The 23,824-nt window shown below is 33.3% G+C and overlaps 3 protein-coding genes and 1 non-coding gene across 4 annotated transcripts; all 4 read left to right on the forward strand.

The window, feature by feature from the left end:
* The first annotated feature begins 928 nt into the window (after window positions 1–928).
* Window positions 929–3,619, forward strand: LOC144549653 (tricetin 3',4',5'-O-trimethyltransferase-like). The gene is made up of 5 exons (XM_078298423.1): window positions 929–1,236; window positions 2,083–2,288; window positions 2,495–2,805; window positions 2,929–2,993; window positions 3,260–3,619. The coding sequence occupies exons 1-5, from the start codon at window positions 1,000–1,002 to the stop codon at window positions 3,554–3,556; spliced, it is 1,116 nt and encodes a 371-aa protein (XP_078154549.1). The 5' UTR covers window positions 929–999; the 3' UTR covers window positions 3,557–3,619.
* A 3,960-nt stretch (window positions 3,620–7,579) lies between these two features.
* TRNAR-CCU (transfer RNA arginine (anticodon CCU)) lies at window positions 7,580–7,652 on the forward strand. The gene has a single exon. It is a non-coding gene; the product is annotated as a tRNA-Arg (tRNA).
* Window positions 7,653–7,899: 247 nt separating this feature from the next.
* On the forward strand, window positions 7,900–13,955 carry LOC144549453 (Beta-ketoacyl synthase). The gene is made up of 14 exons (XM_078298193.1): window positions 7,900–8,211; window positions 8,299–8,528; window positions 8,995–9,102; window positions 9,228–9,299; window positions 9,725–9,811; window positions 10,334–10,485; window positions 10,849–10,929; window positions 11,015–11,048; window positions 11,733–11,799; window positions 11,960–12,036; window positions 12,126–12,186; window positions 12,289–12,371; window positions 12,872–12,943; window positions 13,550–13,955. Exons 1-14 carry the CDS (start codon window positions 8,136–8,138, stop codon window positions 13,715–13,717), a joined length of 1,368 nt encoding a protein of 455 aa, XP_078154319.1. The 5' UTR covers window positions 7,900–8,135; the 3' UTR covers window positions 13,718–13,955.
* Window positions 13,956–18,880: 4,925 nt separating this feature from the next.
* LOC144549250 (fumarylacetoacetase) lies at window positions 18,881–23,616 on the forward strand. The gene is made up of 14 exons (XM_078297973.1): window positions 18,881–19,200; window positions 19,297–19,375; window positions 19,514–19,572; window positions 19,667–19,791; window positions 19,911–19,985; window positions 20,738–20,813; window positions 21,074–21,173; window positions 21,264–21,323; window positions 21,420–21,490; window positions 21,590–21,652; window positions 21,782–21,846; window positions 21,923–22,019; window positions 22,294–22,419; window positions 23,402–23,616. The coding sequence occupies exons 1-14, from the start codon at window positions 18,985–18,987 to the stop codon at window positions 23,462–23,464; spliced, it is 1,275 nt and encodes a 424-aa protein (XP_078154099.1). The 5' UTR covers window positions 18,881–18,984; the 3' UTR covers window positions 23,465–23,616.
* Window positions 23,617–23,824: the final 208 nt, after the last annotated feature.

The raw sequence follows: 23,824 nt of genomic DNA on the forward strand, positions 1-23,824 counted from the left end.
CGTGTCATTGACCAAATAGAATGCTTCTTATTTTATTTTAATTTTTTGATAGACTTGGTTTATGATGAGTCTATGGCTTTTTCATGTTTTTTATATTTTGGTCTATGTGGTGTGAGTGTATCTAAAATGAAAGGGTCACATTAAATGAGTTCAAATTATTTCAAATGGTGTCTCTATGATAGTGGGCCCCACTAGTCGGATTGCTATCTAACACATCCAAGTTGCATCCAAATGTGCGTTAAATCTTGTAAAATTCATATAAAATCAATTGTTTGGAAGTTTTTCGCGTTAATTCTTCATATCAAAATTCTCGGTTTAATGTGTAGAACTTTATTATGGATTTTATTTTCAATAAATTCAAATCTCATAATTTAAAAAAAAAATTAGATTTTAAGGCATTGAAGCGACCCGATAAGCTAATGGGTTTGAACCCAATAAGCTATTTGAATCCGATTCTCGTCCGTCCCTGTCAGCATTTGCCAGATATTGAAAAACTGGGTCATTTTCACTGCAAGATTTTGCAACAACTTTTCTTGTTGGCGCTCATAATGTCTCATTTAGCTTATCGAATCCAGTAATTGAAAACATACCGATCATGACTATAGATCAGTATTTTTGACCACGCAAACATCTTCCAACTAAAGTCAACATCAGTTGCAAAGAGTTGAATTGAATTGTGTTACACTAACAATGGTAAAACTACCTTCCCCAGAAAAAGTATTACATGACAAAGAAATTGATATTGTCTCATCTGAATTTTCTTGTATTTGCATTCAATTTTGTAATTCCGGTCATAATTCAATTTGTATTTGCATTCAATTTCTTTGATAACCATACATAAGACAGAGATATCCTGATATGATGTGTAAAACATTAGCAAACCATTTCGCTAATATATATAAAACTGACCAAGCCTGTAATCATACAAGTTGTGATATAACAGTCTCAATAGCTACATATTATTCTCTTTCTCATACAAGCGCACACAAGCACACCAGCATGGGACCTACTGCTGCTGGTTTACCTGCTGTTTCAGAGCGGAGGAGTGCAGTTGATGACGATGCAAGCATGCTTGCTTGGCAACTCACTACTGCTTCCATCCTTCCCATGACGCTCAAGACTGCTATTGAACTTGACCTTCTTGAAATCCTGGTTGCTGGCTGTGGCGGACCCTCCGGTAAGCTGACCATGACAGCTGCTGATGTCGTGTTACACGTAGAAGCCAGCAACCCTCAGGTACGTAATTTATTAAAAATATCGGACTATTGGAAAATTCCAGCAGTTAGGATTAGTTAATTCAGTTAGCACATAACAGAATGTTGTTAAGGCTAGATTAGCATTGTAATTACAGTGTTGGTTATATAAAGGCTGTTGTAAACTTTGGTTCAATATAATAAAAGATTTCATATCTCAAACATTTATCTCTATGTTATCATGGTATCAGAGCACAGGACTTAATTAAATTGATACTAATTAGTGTTGTCAAGGAGACACTGGTTTCGGTTTGAATCTAGTTGTCACGAAATCTAACAGTTGCAAAATGATTCTCATTAATTTCAAGGATTTTTACAAGCAGAAGAGGTGACTGCAATAAAATAGAAAGTTAGAAACATATTTGTTGCAACTTGTATTGGCACATTTCAGTAAATAAGTAATGTAGATCGTAGGATCTCTTCAAGCCAGATCCTAATAGCTTGTCATATATGGATTTGCAATTTTGACTGTTTTTAACAATACCATTAATTAGGAGGTGATGCCAGACAGAAAACTATAAAGGGGATTTCAGTGGAGAATTTCCTTCTGATACTGTTATCCTCCTTGACACTTTCTTCATATTTCTTTCTTTCATTTTCTTTGATTCCTCTCTGTATATTTTTTATTTAATGTAAAACATTATTTATTTATATAATATATTTATCAGTATTTATTTCACAAGTGGATGTTTACAAGATGGGAAAAAAAGAAGACTGATTGTTAAATTATTTCAGAAGCGGCAGTTGTAAATCTAAGCTAGAAATAAAGTCCAAAACCTTTAAACATCAATTGAAGCTAGCTTTTAATTATCTATGTACGTTTTCTCAGGCAGCAACGACAGTAGATAGAATACTAAGACTTCTGGCAGCATACAACATAGTCACATGTACAGCAGAGACTAAAGATGACGGAAAGCTACTGACTTGGCATTACGGACCGGCACCAGTGTGCAAGTGGCTGACAAAGAATGAGGAAGGTGTTTCGATGGCATCTTTAGTTGTCATGAACCAAGACAAGGTTCTCATGGAGAGTTGGTACTTAAATTATCTTTTTAATCGCTTTCAGTTTAAATTATTCACAGGTTAATCGATTCCAGTTTCCTCTGTAAATCATATAAAATATTAAAATAGAGAAATTAAGGCTTATGCTTTTGCTAATCGGACTAACCTATCTCTAAATTTCACTCACACCACATGTGAAATGTGTATGGTATTCACCTCACAACTTCACCATGCACCAGGTACCACCTGAAGAATGCTGTGCTAGAAGGTGGCATCCCTTTCAACAAGGCCTATGGAGTGACGTCTTTCGAGTACTACGGAAAAGATGCCCGTTGCAATCAGTTATTCAATGAGGGGATGAAAAGCCAGACTGTAATCATCACAAAGAAGTTGATTGAATTCTACAGAGGATTTGACGATGTCAATATACTTGTTGATGTCGGTGGCGGTACTGGTGCTACTTTGGGCATAATCATCTCCAGTTATAATCACATCAAAGGCATCAATTTTGATCTTCCGCATGTAATACACGCGGCACCTGCTTTACCCGGTAGTTTTTTATATAGACATGATAAATATTTATATAATCAATAAATCATTAGTTATCCTGCATCTATTCTCTCACAACATTATAAATTAATATGTTTGTTTCAATCGATGAATTTAAATGCAGGAGTGGAGCATGTAGCTGGTGACATGTTAGAGGAAGTGCCCACCGGCGACGCCATTCTAATTAAGGTCAGCTTATAATTTAATTATATTCTCATAAACCAAGGAAGGAATTACTCTCAACTGCTTTGCTTTACTGGTATCTAACGTTTGATTACTCTCACCCAGTTTAATTTCTCTGGTATCCTTATAAATAAGAAAACAGATCCGACAAATTTAGTATTAAGCATGGAGCTAGCTAGATGTTAATAATTTTCCATAGAAATGACTTCTAAAATAATACAAATAAAAAGATCTCCTTTTCAAAATTTAACATTACTATCATCTAATTTCAGTTTACTCTGCATGCTTGGAGTGATGAGCACTGCGTGACAATTCTAAAGAACTGCTACAGAGCCCTGCCAGACAATGCAAAAGTGATTATAGTCGAGCGCATCCTTCCTGTTAACCCATCAGCAGCACCGGAATCGCAAGGTGTCTTCGACGTGGACCTCATCATGCTGTTGCAAACACCAGGAGGAAAACAGAGAACGCAAAACGAGTTTGAGGCCTTGTCGAAGGAGGCTGGCTTCTCCAGCTTGAAAGCCACCTATGTCTTTGCCAATATATGGGCAATTGAGCTTAAAAAATAAGAAATATCATTTGAGAATATTTATATAATTATATTATTTGATGCCATGCATGTTTGGATTTCAGCTGGTGTTTAATTTTACGTATTACTATTTAGATAAAAATAACATAAATCCGTTGTTTTCATATAATACTTGTGTTAATCTTTTGTCTTCCCCATCTATTAATTGTGATGCAGTAGTTCAAATCCATTGAAAATTTCCAGCTGATGTAGTCACTTTTTAGGCAACCACCATTAATTAGTCACAGCGACGGAGCAAAAACGAAAAGGTAGATGGTTACCGATCCTTTCATTTTAGTGTTATTACACGTGTGTGAATAAAAAGTCAAAGTCTCCAATCGAAGATTCGTGTTATATTATAGAGAAATTTAGATATATGTTCATGCATCATAATTTCTTCAATTAAAAAAAATATATATATTTTATCATCAAAACTTCAAAATAAATTATTTCGCAATCTAAACAGAGGAGGGTTCAAATTAGGGTTGTAAATGAGCCGAGTTTGAGCGAGTTACCCCCATCTCAAATTCAGCTCATTTAATAAACGAGCGAGTTAACTCGAGTTAGGATGGTAATAACAAGCTGTAGAGCTAACTTGAACTCAGCTCGTTCTCGAGTTGACTCGCAGCTCGTTTAACCAATCAAGTTCTTAGGTATTGTTATACACTAATATGTGTTTATCTATACACAAACAATTGAAATGACATAGTAATAGTTTATCTAAATACAAACAATCTAACACAGATAATAGGTCAACAACTTAGAATCCAACAATTTTTCATACAACTTAGTACATAAGTTGAGTTATAAATGAGCAAGTTATGTAACTCGAGTTATAAATGAGCGAGTTGGGCTCAACTCAAACTCAGCTCATTTATTAAACAAGTCAACCAACTCGAGCTGAAACTGACTCGAGTTGTAAATAAACGAGTTAAAGCGAGCCATTAACGAGCGAGTTATGAGCGAGTTGCGAGTTCGAGCAATTTTGTACAGCCCTAGTTCAAATGCCTCCATTTTTAAAAACTGTAATAACTCAAAATTTAAAATTTAAAAGTTAAAATAAAACCGTTGGATATGATCTACATCATGTTATCTATGCACGTGTAAAAAATTATGGCATTTCAATTTTGTTTTGTTTGTCATCAAAAGCTAGTAAAAAACGTACTAATGTAGATAATTTATAGACGTTCATTTTTCAACTTATTGATTCACATAAAAACAAAATTGAAATGTGAAAATTTTTTATGAGCACATAAAGAAAATAATACAGATCACATCTAACGGTTTTATTTTGACTTTTAAGTTTTAAATTTTGAATTATTAAAGTTTTTAAAAGTGAAGGCAAGGATGAGGCACAAAAAATGGAGGGATTTGAACCCTCAACTATCTTAGAAATATACTTATTTTTTTAATTAAATAAAAAACACTAATTAATAGAAATAAAAAAATAAAAACAGTTATATCCTTAAATTTAAATATATGTTACCATGGGTGGACCCAGAGAGGCCAGGAGTAGGCAAGTGTCTACCCCTGAATTGTGAATTTATTTAAGCTCGATACAATTTAATAGTTGTGCCTGCCCTGATCTAACCAAAGTTAAAAATTATAGCCCAGCTGCAATAAAAAAAAAAGGAAAAAATAATTGGCCCCTTCATTGTCTCCTCCTCAGTCCCCTCCATCAATGAGTTCAGATCTAGTGAAGTAATCCAACTTTTCAGTTTAGGATCTAAACCTTCCGATTCGAATCGGAGACAATCCGTCCGAAGTGAAGCGCACACATTCTGAGCAACTAATACGAATTCCGAGACAATCTCGAACGACAGATTCTAATCGGACGGTCCTTATCCAAAACCCAAAAGTTGGGTTACTTTAGGGGATCCGGACCCTCCATCAACCGTGTCTGGTTCAGCCAGTTAGCCCCCATCTCATATTCAAGGTTTCTTTCTATGCTCTTCTCTCTTTTCTTCGTTCCATATTTACTTCCTAATTAATTACTACTATCAATTCGTTATTGTTACAAATCAATCAATCAATCTGGTGGTGTTAATTGGTGGTCTCGTAACTCTTAATCTTCAATCTTGTTTTGCTTTCTTCTTGTTACGAGACCAAACCCTCCTACACCTTTTCTCTTAATTAATCATTCTATCCATCAATCCATTGCAAATATCTATATATTTACATATTATATGTTGTATGTGTTATCTTCGTTCTATTTTCTTCCTCATCATTTTGAGATTTATTAATTCACTAATCAATCAATCAATTGACCAGTGCAGAATCGAGATTTGAGACGCTTCTTCTTGTCAATTACCATGTTAACGAGCCTTATATGATTATATCATGTTGATTGGTTATTATCTATTATCCGATTAGTTAACGGGTTTGAATCCGATTAGTTATTTAAATCTGATTAGCGCCCTATCCTGATAGAAATTCTAGATCCGCCCTTGCAAGCACACTGAGAATTTTATTTATTTTTTATGGAAATAATTTTGTTGTTTCCAATGCCAACCATTCAAAAAATTTCATGCCCAAATCTTAATAAATAAACTTTTTCATGCATGAATCTCAACAAAGTTGAATTGTTGGAATTTTGATAGCCGCTACCAAGCTTTCAAAAAAAAAAAAAAAGACTTGGTTGAAGCTACCAAGGGTTTATTTCCATTTTTATTGTTCAATTTACAACAACAACATTGAATATTGTTTTTTTTTCTAAAACAAAAATTGACACTTTCTAATTCTTATTCTACTCATTTATTTTTTATTTTTTCAATGTAGCATAATTTTTAACTATTTTTTGTTTACTCTGTTCTTTCTTTTATAATAATAATTGATGACGTGATCATTAAAAAAAAAGTTAATTACATAGTATAAAATAGAGGTGCAAACGGATCGGATAATATTTGTCTGTATCCGGATTCGTATCAAAAAATTATATACGGATATCTGAATATTCGTTCGGATACAGATAGATATATGTTTGAATTTTAATTATTTGTATTCGAATAGTAGATATATATCATATATGTTAATCTATGTTATGAAAATACAGATACAAATATGGTTTGAATTTTAATATCCTATGGATGTCTGATATTCAATCTATATCTGTACGTATTCATTTAATATCCGATCAATATTTGTATCAAAAAAAAAATACATATATAATTTTACCACTATCCGATCAATATGATCTGTATCTTATGCATTTGCTCTCTTAGTAAATTAAGTTAAGAAATTAAAATTAACTTAATTTATATGTAATACTTGATAATTTTTTTTTCTTCTTAATTTTACTAATTCATAGACTACGTATTTAATGCATTTTATTAAGAAAAAATAATATATGAATACTAATAAGAATATGAAAACAGAGGAATAAATCTGCTGCGATCCTTCACTCATGAACAGTAATCCTACAATCCCTCTTTTTCTGAATCCAACCGTTAATGCTTTTTGAGATGCGTGAACATAAAAGTTTTGAAAAAAGTTGCTTTGAGATTCGTTCTCAAACAATCATTAACAGCTGGATTCGGAAAATGAGGGATTGTAGGGTTACTGTTCATGAGTGGAGGATTACAGCATATTTATTTCCGAAAACGGAGCTTGAGAGCATGAATTCTATAATTTAAATGTAAGTTATTTTATTCAATGCCATCGTCAATATAAAAGTACAAATTTAAAGCAAATTATATGAATTTAGAATATAATAATTTGAGTTCAATTATATTGGGAACGATTTGGCATCAAATTCGTTGATATTAGATCCCTCCTCAATACTATGTGAATAGAATTTACATTTTTTACAATTATGCCTTTGGAATTACAACAAATAGATTTTTTTTTTTTTTGAAAACCTGATTGTGGCTATCAGTTATTTATTACAGCTGTAGAACAAATAGATATTAATTTTACTAATCATACTTCACAATTACATTGTTAATAAAAATTATTTAATAAGCGCCTGTAGCTCAGTGGAATTATATGTTTTCAATTAAATTGTTAATAAAAAATTATTCAACAGGCGCCTGTAGCTCAGTGGATAGAGCGTCTGTTTCCTAAGCAGAAGGTCGTAGGTTCGACCCCTACCTGGCGCGATTTTTTATCTAAACCCTGTAAAAATATTGACGAGTAGTTTTTGCTTCATGCAGCGCAAAGACACGAGAGCCAAAACAACTTTGCGGGTGACTTTGCACTGCATGAACCAAAACTGGTCCGTCAATATCTTCATATTGGATCATAACCGTCCGATCAGAATCCGGCCCAAAATTATAATTCCCGTGGCCTCTTTAATATTAGTGTGAACTCTGATCTAACGGTTCAGATCCAATCTCAATTCTATTAGTCTTTAGTAAGAAACACGAATTCGCAACCTCTCAGATATCTCATATTTTAGCGCGATTATTTAGAAAATCTTAACCGTTCCAATACGATCTGCACAAATCTCAATTCAAAAATAATGCTGACAACTGGCCCCCCTGCGCCATCCCCGAATAGGCACCGGACACGTCGTCACCAGTTGTAAATTTTAGTCGAGAGAAAAGAAAAAGAAACAAAGAGAATCGAGTGAGCAACTGAGCATGGCTAAAGTCCCAGGCCACTTCAGCCGCCGGCTATTCTCCTCCGTCAGCTCTCTCCGCCGTGTCGTCGTCACCGGTTCGACCTTCGACTCGATCAAAACCCAACACCATGAATGCTTCATATATGTATATAACAACTAGCTTTCTCTCTCTCTTCCTCCAGGACTTGGAGCTGTGACGCCGCTCGGATGCGGTGTTGACCTCACATGGAAACGACTAATTGAAGGGAAATGTGGGATTCGTGCAATTAGACCTGAGGATTTGAAGTTAGACTGTGTGGATGAAGCCACGTTAGCTTATACTTACGAGCAGTTGTCTTCTAAGGTGGCGGCACCTGTGCCTCGTGGGATAGGTGAAGGGGAGTTCAATGAAGAAGTTTGCCTTCAGTCCAAGGTGAGAAATACTGGTCATTGAGCAAAATGTTATTTCTTTTCATGTGCTCGTGTTTTACTGCATTTGAAGTGTTTGTAGAAATGCTTGAGAGAAATGCCTGGGCTGGTTTGTTATAATTTTGGCTTTTTTATCCTTCTTGCATTTGCAAATTACTATTTTTGTTTCAGATTTAGTTTGTGTAATAATGCCAAATGAATGTTTATATTCCTATCTCATGGACTATGCTGTTATCCTAAAATATATTGGGCATTTGTGAAAAGCAAGGAACTAAGAAGAACATAAAAGGCCACAAAAGTAAAATAGAAATTTAAAGCATATGGAAATTCGCTGATACAATTTATATCTCAGACTTTCATTTTATCTAAAGTCAGGTCAATTTTTTTGTGGTGCCTATTCGGAATGCAGGGGCCAGTTTATTTTTTTTTCTAATGACTTGTTTTTTATATATGTTTGTTTTTATTTACAGGATAGCAAATCGATATCTCCCTTTATAGCTTATGCACTTTGTGCAGCTGATGAGGCTCTAAAAGATGCCAATTGGCTACCAAATGAAACTGAAAAGAAAGAGAGAACGGTACTTTTTTTTTTTTCATTTTAACACCAGATGATTAGAAAGAATGGTATCTTTCCCGTTTTGACCAGATGTTTGGTTGTTAAATATATGTCTATTTTTGTTGTACCTATTTTGTTTATAATCAGGGTGTCTCCATAGGTGGAGGGATTGGAAGCATATCTGACATCTTAGATGCGTCAAAGTTGATTATTGAAAAGGTACATGTTTTATTGGTATTATAATGTGTGCCCCCAAAAATATTTGAATACTCAAGGAACATAGGAAATATTTTACGCACCACGGCATAGTAGGGGGAACAAATCCATAAAATTGCTTTTTTTCTTGGGAACTGCCGAAATTCCCCTATTCATTCATTTTTTTTTTGTGTGCAAGATTATGTGGAATATTTTTTAGTCTGTTGGGTACCCACTAAAACTATTCCTTTTCTTTTGCTGTGTTGTTGTCGATTTATGAATAGTACTATTTCTCTTTTCAAGGGTAATTTTGCAGTAATTTCTGCCTGGACTTTTGTACAACTATGACTATAAGTAGTTAATTATTAATTTACCTTATTGCTGGTAGTTAATTATTATTTTACCTTATTGCTGGATTTTGAAATTACTTGCTTTTGGTTTATACACAGAGGATACGGCGCCTCAGTCCATTTTTTGTACCGAGAATTCTGATCAACATGGCGTCAGGCCATGTCAGCATGAAATATGGGTTCCAGGTATGTACTTTTGCTACTCTTGTGCTCAAACTGCATCTGTTTCAACTGGTAAAAAACGTATTGTGCTCACTGGTTCTTATGTAATACTAATAGTGCTACGTAGCAACTGTTCCAATCCTTGTTCACTGGTACCATGAATAGCGCAGATTGGTCCGTGCTATGGTGAAAATGTACTTGCAGACTAAATTTTACATTTTTTAGAATTTTTTTACTATTTTTTTTGGATAGGTAGAAAAATCACTACTTTTGAATGGTCTAGAATTTTTAGATCAAGAGATTTTCTACCTGTCTAAAAAATAGTAATAAAATTGTAAAATTTGACCTACAAGTACATTTTCATATGAAGCTCATGTGAAACGGTTCAGATCGACTATTTAGACTTTGAAAATGGAGATATCAATCCATAGTACAGACCAACCTGCACTTTGCATAGCACAGGACCTGTATGTACCTTGAGAAAAGAGAGAGATGCTAGAGAGAGATGCTAGAGAGAGATGCTATGATTATATAATTGTAGTGTAGGGACCAAACCATGCGGCAGTTACAGCCTGTGCAACTGGGGCCCACTCAATTGGTGACGCAACACGCATGATTATGTTTGGAGATGCTGATGTCATGGTGGCAGGTGGAACTGAGTCCAGTATCGATGCGCTCTCCATTGCTGGTTTCTCCAGGTATATATAATAATTATTTTTAGATTACATGTTATTTTATAATTATTAATGTTATTATATATTTTTTTAGGGGGGGGTCACTTGACATGTATTTATTTGACAATCTTCAAAAATAAAGCTGAAATTTAGAATTTAACATTATAGGCATGATCTATATTACCCACATATCAGGTCTATAAGTCATGAACTTTGGTTTAAGGTTTAGGGTTTCTTATAGAAAGTTACGGCCCGATGGTTAAAATAATTATGAAAAAAGAAACTGTGTCACAAGCATGTTGGAGCTATAAAATGCAGATATTAGGAGACATTATTTTCTAGTAATTGTATATTATATTCATTGATATATATTATTTTGGATCTCAGATTAAGAGCATTGAGCACAAAATATAACACTAATCCAGAGGCATCTTCTCGGCCGTTCGATTGTGACAGAGATGGCTTTGTGTAAGATACTACATTCTAATAGCATATTTCAGAACTTTTTTTAATGATTTTTTTTCAAGCTCACAAATTTATTTGTTATTTCCAGGATAGGTGAAGGTGCTGGTGTCATGGTTTTGGAGGTTAGTTTTAGAACTAAGAGAATAACTTCTAGTGTTTGTGAGCAATGCTTTTATTCACAATACTATTAAATTATTGGGTTATAATTTTCTATACAAAACCACCAAATACAGAATATTTTATTTAATCAGAATTCTTAACTTGTCAAGTGACACTTTTGAATGCCATATTTTTGAGGGATCTACAGGGCAATAGCTGCCTTTTACTAATTTTGTAAGAGTGAGGTTATGGTACTTTGCAAAGAGCACATCGACCCGTACTATACCTATATCTTTGTTTTCAAAGTCCAAACCATCCATCCGAACCGTTCAACATGATCTTAATATGAAAATCTACTTGGATATCAAATTTTACATTTTTTAGATTATCATTTAATTTAAAAATTCTGGACCATCCAAAAGTAGTGATTTTCAACCTACCAAAAGTAGTGATTTTAAAACCCAGTCTGCATTTCATATGGAGATCATGTTGATCTGTTCAAATCGACTATTTGACCTTTGAAAATAGAGATATGAATCCATAGTACAAGCCGATCCGTTCTTTGCAAAGTACCATAGCCTCACTCATTTTGTAATGCATAGTAGACTTCGTACGTCAGTACTTTATTCAAGCTTTTCTCTTTCTGTGGTGACAGTTGATTCTGGTAACAATTTTTGTTCTTTCTTTTTCTCTGGGGAAAATTTAAGGCTCTTGAGCATGCAAAGCAAAGAGGTGCGAAGATTTATGCTGAAGTGCGTGGCTATGGAATGTCTGGTATAACCCCCTTTTCCTTTTTTTTATTTTAGTTTTAGATGTAATGTTTCTAATTTTATTTTTCTGGTGGCTATCATTTTTTCATGCCAACCAAAATGAAAATGATGTTCACCTTGAATAAGCCATGTTTTCTACATGGAAAAACTAATTAAGTTTACAGGGGATGCATATCACATTACACAACCACAGAATGACGGTAGAGGCGCCATATTAGCTATGAGGAGAGCTATTGACCAAGTACCAAATTTAAATCCTAAATTATTATCAGTTTACACTTTTTTTTAGTAATTAGCATATAACTTAATCTTTTTGTTTATAATACACAGTCGGGGCTTCATCCAAATGAAATAGACTATGTGAATGCTCATGCTACATCAACTCCTCTAGGTTCAAACTGCATATAACTTAAATCTGTTTTGGGTTTCCTTTTCTTTAATTTCAAATTGTAGATTTATATTTTTGGTATTATAATAAGAAAATGTGTATCAGGTGATGCAATTGAGGCTAATGCAGTAAAGTCAGTATTTTCTGATCATGCTACCTCAGGTGCCTTAGCTTTATCCTCAACAAAGGTATTAAATTAGTACTAAGCTAATTTCATTTTGAGTGAGGCTACGGTACTATGCATAGCACATATTGGCCCATACTATGGATCGATATCTCCATTTTTAAAGTGCGAACAATCGATCTGAACTGTTCAACATGATGTCCATATAAAAATGTACTTTTAGATCAGATTAATATTATTTTTAAAAAATTATATTTTTAGATAGGTAGAAAATCACTTGATCAAAAAATGTAGACCATTCAAAAGTAATGATTTTGTACCTATCTAAAAAATAGTTAAAAAAATTCTAAAAAATGTAAAATTTGGTCCGCAAGTACATTTTCATATTTAAATCATGTTAAACAGTTCATATTGACTATTTGAACTTTGAAAATGAAAATATTGATCCATAGCACGGACCAATCTACGTTATGCATAGTACCATAGCCTCACTCTTTCATTTTTATCAATCTTCTTTAAAATTTTAGTTTGTTTGCTAACAACATGGTTTTGTGTGTTTTTTAGGGGGCAGTTGGGCATCTTCTCGGGGCAGCTGGTGCTGTTGAGGCTATATTTAGTGTGCTTGCTATCCACCATGTAATCTCTCTCTCTCTCTCTCTCTCTACACAGACAGAATATATAGGTGAAGTATAATACAGATTTCCGAAACTTGCAAGTCTTATATTTTTCAACCAACATGCCAAGTGCCAAATTACAGAATTAAACTGTGAAAAATTGGCCTGCTTTCACTATGCCAAGTACAAGTGGATAACCATGTCCGAAATGTCACTTGACCAATCTAAGTTATAACAGCAATGCATATAACCTTGACTACGGATCTATATTTGTGTTTTCAAAGTCCAAATAGTCAATCTCAACCATTCAACATAATTTTCATAAACCTGCAGTCTAAATTTTACATTTTCCAAAATTTTGTTTACTATTTTTTTATAGATAGAAAATCACTTGATCTGAAGTAATGATTTTCTACCTATCTAAAAAAAATAGTAAACAAATTCTAAAAAATGTAAAATTTGATTTACAAGTAAATTTTCGTATGGAGATCATGTTGAACAGTTCAAATCGATTGTTTGGACTTTGAAAATGGAGATATTGATCCATAGTATAGACCAATATGTGCTATGCATAGTACCATAGCCTCACTCCTGAAAACAAATTAATAAGTAATGGCAATTGTTTTAGGGAATAGCTCCGGGAACACTGAATTTAGAGAAGGTAGACCCGGTCTTTGAAGGGGCTTATGCACCATTAGTCCATGCAAAGAAAATGCCAATCCGAGCTGCTCTATCTAATTCCTTTGGGTTCGGTGGGACCAATGCATCTCTTCTCTTCTCCTCTCCACCAGTCTAAGAAAGAACTATTGGTATGAACTTGATCACTATAAATTGTCAATTTTGTTGAGAAATGACGACATTTTTTTTTTGGCTTCTGATAAAAATAATCAGAGAAATATGCAATACTTTTGAGAAGAGCTAGTTTTCAGGTAGGTTTTCAAATATACCTTGTAAGTTCTGGTATTTAGAATTGTAATTTTTGACCTGGAATCAAATTTTGCAAGGTACTTTTATTTATTTATTTTTTATTGAAGGTTGGCAATTGTAATAAAAATAAAGCTTTTGATACAAATAAGGGCAAAATAAAATAAAAGAAACATACAAATGCCAACTACAAAATTATCTGAAGCTATTGATCACTTGTATCTAGATAAAATAAATGATTAGGAGATAATAAATTACATCTCTGTAATAAGTAATGCCCATTTTCTTACTGATGTTTTGTTCAGAGTAAAGAAGCAGCATTTTTGTTCTCTTTTTTTTTTGTGTGTGATTTGTATTGAACGTAATTTAGAAAAAAAGAAAAGAAAAAAAAGACTCAATTTATTTAGCAATTACATTAGTCAATTTTGAATTTGCTTCTGTATTTGTTTAATTAACTGTTAAGTTGGTTTTCGTCAAAAAAAGATACTTTGATTTCTTTCTTTTAAAATGGTCAACATTAGAAAACAACATATCTTTTCAACGCATATTTTACATTTTAAATGGTCGGGTTTGGTTTAAGAATGAACATATCTAAACATGTGAAAAAAAAAAATCATGATTTTCATATATTGAATTTCTCACTGCTCGGTCAATGTTTTGGCATTATTTTATTTGAAAAAAGCTACTAAACGAGAGGCAAAAAAAAAACAAATAATATAGATTTACCAATTGTTGGTTAATATGTAGTGTTATGTAGTTATAATACAAACCATAATAAATAATTGACATACAAATTCCTTTGTTGCTGTTAATACAAACCATAATAAATAATCAGCATGATTTGATACAATTTTAATCATTTTATAATTGAGATTCATAAGGTAACTCAAAGTTTGAGTTTGAATGAACAACATCCAATCAGAATTAGAGGTGCTACTTTTACCCGATTACCCGGATCCGATCCGGAACCGAACCGGATCCGACCCGGAACCGACCCGGATCCGATTAATTTGGATAGGGTATGGTTTAAAAAATATAACCGATTAAATTATGGGTATGGGTATAAAATTAATAATTTAATATCCGACCCGGATCCGAACCGGAACCGATACTGTAATGGGTAGGATATGGGTATCATTTAATTATCCGACCCATAACCGGACCCGACCTGATACCCGTATAAATACCCGATAAAATATATATTAATAACTCTGCATCAAGTTTTTGTGTTAGATAATATATTTCAGCTGAGCTATAATTTGATAAAACTTAACCAAATTTATGCTATTGTTTTACACTACCCTTTAATTACATCCTTAACTAGTCCTTTAATTACGCCCTTAAATTTTTGTTCTATATTATACACATGTGACACATAACACATGATTGTCAAATTTATTCTTCCATAACCAGCTTATTTTATACCTTTTTTCTTCTATTACATTCAATTCATAGATTTTTTTGAATTATAGAAAAGGAAATCATCATCTCTAATATTTTACTTTCTAAAAATTATATCTCCTCCATCCTCCTGAATTCAAAAGCTATTAACAAAAAACTAAATTCAATATTTTTTGTTACACCATGAGTACTCCAAACAACCAACAACCAACTAATAATTTAGAGTTATTATTTTTATTTTGCTATGTAGCATGATATATTTTATTATTTATAAACATGATTAATAGTATAATTTTTATTTTGCAGTAGTTTTTAATTTATATTGTAATGATTTATTATATGAGATGTTTAAGAAATTATAATTATATTTAAATGTAAATAATTTCTCGAATACTTTGGAGTTGTGACCTATACCCGCTCTGGATCCGGAACCGCCCCGTATCCGAACCGGACCCGATAATCCACAAACAAGTTACGGGTATCTATCTACCCGGAACCGAAAGACTGGACCCGAAATATCTACAGGTAGATAGGTATCCGGATCCGGACCTGACCCGATTTGAAACAAATAAGTATATGGATCGAAATTTGGACCCGAACACTTTTAGGATCCGGATCCAAATATAATAGTACCCGGACCCGACCCGACCCGATAGCACCTCTAATCAGAATCAATACAAATATTAAAAGGATCTCATGAATTCTAACTTGAGCCAGGTTGGTCTGGATTGGTTTTGATCGGATGGTTCAGATTCAAACTCAAAATTTGAGTTACTTTATAGGATTTGGCAATATTATCTGAAAAATAATTATTTTATGATAATATGAACTCAAATTTTGAGGTATTTCTAAGGAGATTTTTTTTAATTTTTTGGCACGATTTTTTAAGGAGAAGTGAACTCAAATAAATGGGGCATGGTTCTGGTTGTATCATTCAAATGCGGGTCAGACTGTCGGACTATTTAATTTGATCCATCAACTCGATATAATCTAATTTATAATAATTCGTTGGGTTGAAAACGGTATGGATAATATCCGATATGTATTCGAAAATTTAGACGTGAATATTTGATATCTGATATTTGTGTGGATAAGGATACTGATATAATTTTATGTTTCAATTATTTGTATCCGAATAGTAAATATATATCATATATTTTAATATATATTATGAAAAATTTATATTATTCAGTATTATAATTAGATAAATATTATGAATTTTAATATTTTTTAATATTTGTTTATATTATTTTAATAAATATCTGATATGATCTAATTTTAATAAATCTTTATGCGTATCTATATCCGCGACGTATCAGAATTTAAAAAAAAAAATTATGGATATGATTTTACCACTGTCCGCTCCGTTTTCACCCCTGGTAACTATCAAGTGCCATAATTTTAATATGGATGTGATTTTCTATTCTTACTTGCTGCTGGAACCGATATTATATGACAATATATATATATATATATATAATTTGATTTAGGATTTAGACCGTCCAACCTAAAATGACCGGGCTAAATCTGTTTGAAATTATCTGACCATTTCCGTAGCACTGCGTAAGAGACGAACCCTCCCCCAACTACCCTTCTCATACCAACCCCAAGCGACCGATTATTTTATTAATTGAAAATAAAATAAAATAAAATATCGCAAAAAGGTCAAAATATAAGAAAAATGAAATTGATTATTCTCCGGATAGTACAAAATTTTCCGTTCAAATTAGCGTCCTGCTAATCTTGCTAAGCATAAAAAAATGCTGCACTGCTTATCCCGTTCAGCACTGTAGCATTTTTATTTTTAATTTTTTTTAATTTAGCTTCATATAAGAAAATAAAAAAAATTGGTACAGTGTCAAGATGCGATGGTCTATCCTGTTCAGATTTCTTTTTTGTTAGATCACTAATTAAAATCAAGATTAACGGAACAAATGATTCATCCCGTCCAACTATAATATTTGAACGGAATAAACTATCTTTTTTTTCATAAATTTCAATTTTAAATCTTTTTCACGATAAATTTTATTTTTATTTTCGATTAATAAAAAAATCGGCCCAAGCGAGCCATCCATACGGACCATACCAACCTCTTCTTGGGTTTCCTCCGAAATTTTTATTAATAGAAAATATAATAAAAAAATATCCAGATTAGGGGACGCTTTTCGTTTTTTTTCAGATATAAGGAAAACGTTTTTAAATATCGCGGCCACTGGCCGTTGTGGCTTATCACGGCCATACTTAGTGCCTTATTAATCGTTCTAACTACATTAACCATTCTAATTGAACCAGAGATGAATCAGAGAAAAAACCGGAAAAAAAAACCCTGTCCGTTATGGATAGAAACGGCCAGCGGAAAAAAAAAAAAAATTTCGAAAATGCTGTCCGTGATGGATAACAACGGCCAGCAAAAAAACAATAAAAAAAGCTGAGGAGGGAAGGTATCATTCTTTCTTTTAAGAAGATTGATGCCTTTTTGAGCGAATGGAATATTGGCAAGGTTGACCAGCGAGCTCTTTTTCATTCCATCTCTAACATCCTCAAGGACAACAAGAGGTCCTCTCTCTCTCTCTCCCTGTCTTCCTTTTTGTAATTTTTAATATTTTTTTTGTATTTTTTTACTAATTGTTCGTTGGTTGTAGCATGGGGAAAGAATCATTCACATTCTTGAGCAAGTACTTGGCAACATTTTCGGATACGGATGAAGATGCTGTCCGTAAGAAAAGCTTTTTTTATTGTTTTTTCGCTGGCCGTTGCTATCTATCACGGACAGCATTTTCGGATTTTTTTTTTTTTTCCGCTGGCCGTTTCTATCCATAACGGACAGAGTTTTTTTTCCGGTTTTTTCTCTGGTTCAATTAGAATGGTTAATGTAGTTAGAACGATTAATAAGGCATTAAGTATGGCCGTGATAAGCCACAACGGCCAGTGGCCGCGATATTTAAAAACGTTTTCCTTATATCTGAAAAAAAACGAAAAAAGTCCCCTAATCTGGATATTTTTTTATTATATTTTCTATTAATAAAAATTTCGGTGGGTTTCCTCCTTACTCCTGCTTTTCCATTGGCACGTACAAAAGTCGTAGAAGATGCTCCGTGCACGAGTTCAATCCCAAAGGATGACGCTTGACGAATTGAATTTTGATTCCGGTCCCAGCCAGCCATTCTAGGCTTCTAGCAATCAGCAGGATATACTGTGCTGAGTGCGAATCCTCTGAGATATCTCAACTTTTGCGTGTCTTACGTGTCTGGTTCCTATTCGGTGGTGATGTAGGGGGTCAGTATTATATGTGCTTTGAGATTCGTGTAGACGTATTTAAACGGCTGAGATTTCCATAAAGTCACGCAAAGTTTGAGATATCTCAGAGGATAAGAATTCGTGCTGTGTTATCAGAAAACAATCTAGAGATCTCCTGTAACTCTTTCTGTGAATCCATTCTATAGCGGTTCATTTAAAATGTTCTGAATCACCCGCTACGTTTATAAATATTAAAATGATGCAGGAATATCTAACATTAAGAGATCTCCTGTAACTCTTCCTGTGAAGCTATTCTATAGCGGGTCATTTAATTGTTCCGAACTACCCGCTATATTTATAAATATTAAAAAGAGCGTGATCAACGAGGCCATCACTCAGCTACTAAAAAGAAAGCTCAAAGAGTCTCTCTTCTCTCAGTCTCTTACTCCTTCAGCGCTCGCGTAGAGAAAGAGAAAGAGAAAGAGAAAGAGAAAGAGAGAGATGGGGTTGAAATCGTTTGTAGAAGTCAGCGAAGGGTCGCACTTTCCGCTAGAGAACCTCCCCTACGGCGTTTTCCGACCAAGATCACCGGTGGAGGGAGCCAGCGTGGCACGTCCGGCAGTGGCGATAGGGGATTACGTGCTTGACCTCTCTGCTGTTGCTGAGGCAGGACTGTTCGATGGACCCCACCTCAAAGGCTCCACGTGCTTCTCTCAGGTACAGTACTATTCATATTTTGAGAAAAGTACCAATAAATATACCAAAAAGTCAAAAAGGATTTGAATCAAAGTTGATTGATTTTTCAATTTACAGCCATCACTTAACAAGTTTCTTGAAATGGGAAGGCCTGCTTGGAAGGAGGCGCGAGCTACTCTTCAAAAGATTTTATCTGGTAAATTTCTTTATAATTATGAATTTATGATTCATCCAAATTTAAAAATGATAAAGGTATGATTTTTTTTTTATCAGAAAGAAATTGTTTTCTGAGGTTACACAAGTTTAAGTTTTTATCATTTAATTTTTTTTTCAGCTGACGAGCCTGTGTTACGGGACAATGATGCCTTGAAAAAAAAATGCCTTGTACCAATGGTAATTAAATCAATTTGACAGTTATATGATTATAAATTATTGGATTGATGTATAAAATTATAAATTGTTGTTACTAATTGGATGCAATGTGCAGAGTGAGGTAGAGATGGTTTTACCTATAGTGATAGGTGATTATACCGATTTCTTCTCTTCTATACATCATGCCAAGAACTGTGGTACCATGTTTCGGGGTGCAGAGAATGCAATTGCACCTAACTGGTAATTCATGTTCTTCTTTTTGACTCTATATTCTTTTATGAAATTGTATATATTTCAACTATATGTATGCACTGCTTGTTTTTGTTGTGAAGAGAATAATTAGTGATTGAATTATTTAGGTATCAACTTCCAATAGCCTATCATGGAAGGTCGTCTTCTATTGTTATTTCTGGCACCGATGTCATACGCCCCAGGTAAAACTAACAACGTAATAATTTTTTAAGAGTGAGGCTATGGTACTATGCATAATGCAACATTGGTCCGTAATATGGATCCATATCTCCATTTTTAATGTCCAAATAGTCGATCTGAACCGTTCAATATGATCTCCATATGAAAATGTACTTGGATGCCAAATTTTATTACTATTTTTTTAGATAGGTAGAAAATCACTTGATCTAAAGATTCTAAACCATCTGAAAGTAGTGATTTTCTAATAATCTGAAAAAATAGTAAATAAATTCTAAAAAAATAATATAAAGTTTGGCCTCTATATACATTTTTATATAAATATCATATTGAGTGGTTTGGATCGACTATTTGAACTTGAAAATTAAGATATGAATCCATAGTACAAACCAATGTGCGCTATGCATAGTACTGTAGCCTCACTCTATAATACTGTTAAAATGTTGGTACTGTCCAGTAGGTATGACATGGTTCAACTATTCAGCATCACAACTACCAGTCAGCTTTATTTCTATTAACTTAGCTTGTTATGTGAGGTTTTTATGAATGAATTACAATAAATCATGGTTCTAGGAACTCAAAACCAGACCAAATAATATGAGTTATAGTCATTTACTGTGCCACCTGGATTTGTAGTGATGCGGTCTCTGGTTATATGTATAATTCACTCTTACAGGATATATCTATTTTTATACTTCTTGTCATGCTCTAATTTTAGTGTTTAACATGTGTGAATTCTTTTGTGTATTGTAAACAGAGGTCAAGGCCCTCCCATGGGAAGTGCAACTCCATATTTTGGACCCTCTCAGAAGCTAGATTTCGAACTTGAAATGGTGAGATAAATTTATTTCTTACTAAATTGACCTTGCACTTGTATGTTTGTGCAGTGATTAAATAAACATATATACATATTTATTTTGTCTTATATCAGTCAGAAGCTGAATTGAACTTCTTAAGTCTTCTGATAAGTGCCAACTCAAATGCAGTTTTACTAGTAATGTAATGCGCATGTGGTATCTTTGCTATTGCCTGTACAATTTCAATTTTCAAACAATGTTTTGTATTGGCTTTAATGTGATATTGAAATATACAGGCAGCAGTAGTGGGGCCCGGAAATGAGCTAGGAAAGCATATAGATGTTAACAATGCTGCTGATCACATCTTTGGCCTCGTTCTAATGAATGATTGGAGTGGTAGAGACCTTTTTGCATAGTTAACCTTAAAAAATATCTTGCTTACGCACCCTTGAAAAAAATTGGACTTGAAATATATTTTTTTAACAGCCAGAGATATTCAATTTTGGGAATGTGTGCCTCTTGGTCCTTTCCTTGGCAAGAGCTTTAGTGAGTGTCTTTCCTTCTCTTTTGTTTCTTTTTTGGAAAAATATGTATCATAATTAGAAATACTGATTGTTGGTTTGCAACATTATATAATCTTAGGTACCACGGTATCACCATGGATTGTTACTTTAGATGCGCTTGAACCATTTGCTTGTGAAGCTCCAACTCAGGTCCTTTGAGATTTTGTACTTGTACATATACTGTTGCAAAAGTTAATTTTCTTATATATATTTTGCCCTAATATATGGTATATATATATATATATGTAGGATCCTGTGCCATTGCCTTACTTGGTAGAAAAGACACATGAAAACTATGACATTTCCCTTGAGGTATGCACTACAAAATTATTTGATGGTCATATGCTTTTTCTTTTTTTTATCAATTGTGTAATTCAAGAGAAGTCCTTGGTAGGAACTATTATTTTTATTCGAATGATAAAGATTTACTTTGCAAAATAGGTTTCGATAAAACCCAAGGGCCATGATGAGTCTTCCGTTGTCACAAAGAGCAACTTCAAGCATCTGTGAGAATTCAAATACTCTCTCTCTCTAAACAAGTAAACATTGGATTTCATTATAACATTTTTATATATTTTGAAGATATTGGACGGTAACACAACAGTTAGCACACCACACAATCAATGGATGCAACTTGAGACCGGGTGACCTGCTTGGAACCGGCACCATTAGTGGACCTGTATGTAATTTCATATTTTCTCCATTTGAAACATGTAGTTTCTCCAAAAATATTTGTATGATCTATAATTTCTTCTCAAATTCTAGATCTGTTCATAAGACAAAAGACAACAGAGTTTTTTTGCGTATCTTGACACTCTTACAATTGATAACTTTTGCCAAGCTCAAAAGAGTTAATTATTTAGGGGTTTTTTTTTTCTCTATTGGAAAGTTAAAAGTCTGAGGTATTTTCTGACCAAAGAAGATTCTTGATATAGTAAAATAATATTTTTTAGGAACCAGATTCACTGGGATGCTTGCTAGAGCTGACATGGAATGCACAGAAAACACTAAGTGTTGGAAAATCAGACCGTAAGTTTTTGGAAGATGGAGATGAGGTTATATTTACCGGCTGCTGCAAGGTACTATTTTTCTTTCTTTTTTTGTTTCACCTCTTGGAATATTTACAGCTGTCAGAGTAAATTACTGCCAAAAGACTTTATTGATCTGATAGAACTTTGTTAGTTTTTGGATTCCTTCCCGTACAGGTTAACATGATATACATATGAAAATGTAGTCGGAAACCAAATTTTACATTTTTTTTTAGAATTTCTTTTACTATTTTTTGAGATAGGTAGAAAATCACATAATCTAAAGAATGATTTTCTAACTATCTGAAAAAATAATAAGAAAATTCTAAAATGTAAAATTTGATCTCCAAGTACATTTTCATTTGGAGGTCGTGTTGAGAGGTTTGGATCAACTGTTTGAATTTTGAATTTTTAAAATGGAGATATGGATCGATAGCACAGACATGTGCATTGAGAATATCAGACCTCTTGAATTCAATTTGAATTTGGATTGATAATTTATGACTGTGTAATAGAATTTTCTTCTGTTTTGTTCTTTGTATATGTTTGTGTGTCCCTTTTGACAACAAACCACTTATTTTTGTTGAGGGCACCAAATATAACAGAAGATAATAAAGAGCACATGAAGAAAATATTATGTTTGCCAATTATGAGAAATGGTTTCGAGAAGCTTTCAATGATAGTACCTGAGGTTAGGCTACTATGCATAGCACATATTGGTCTGTACTATGGAGATCTAAAAATTATAGTCCATTCAAAAGTACTAATTTTCTACCTATATATAGAAAAAAAGCAAAAAGTTTCTAAAAAAATGTAAAATTTAGTTTGCAAGTACATTTTCATATGAAGAATTGAAGATCATGTTGAACGGTTTCAGATTGACTGTTTGGACTTTAAAAAAAAAATATTGATTCATACAACAGATCAATATGTGCTATGCATAGACCGCACAGTACCAAAGCCTCACTCTAAATAACTCTTCAAAATTTTTACTTACAAATTCTCTCCTTTTATGCTTGCTTGTATTTGGCAGGGGAAAGACTACAATGTAGGGTTCGGGACGTGCGCCGGGCGGGTCCTACCTTCACTGCCTTGAATATTTAGTTTCCAGCTCAAAAATTTCTGGTAATGGGAACTATGCTAGTTGTACCTGTATTGGTTCATGTTTTTCCTGTGGTAATAGTACTTGTACTCCTGTGAGATTTGCATCTTCAATTAATAAATGGCTTGTCCTTGTAGTGTGCTCTTTCAATTTCAGTATGATTTTTTTTTTTTTTGAGGGATTTCTTGTATACCCCTCAAAAACCTCGAAATTACATATATCCTCTCTAAAATTTGTAATATCATATTTATACCCTTCTAAATTTCTAAAATTCACAAATATATCCATTTTATTGACTTTTCTATTAAACTCATTTTAAATTTAAAGTATTCATTCTCCACTAAAAAAAATTTA

The sequence above is a fragment of the Carex rostrata genome, chromosome 35 (genome assembly GCF_964058835.1).
Source record: "Carex rostrata chromosome 35, lpCarRost1.2, whole genome shotgun sequence".
Classification (NCBI taxonomy): domain Eukaryota; kingdom Viridiplantae; phylum Streptophyta; class Magnoliopsida; order Poales; family Cyperaceae; genus Carex; species Carex rostrata.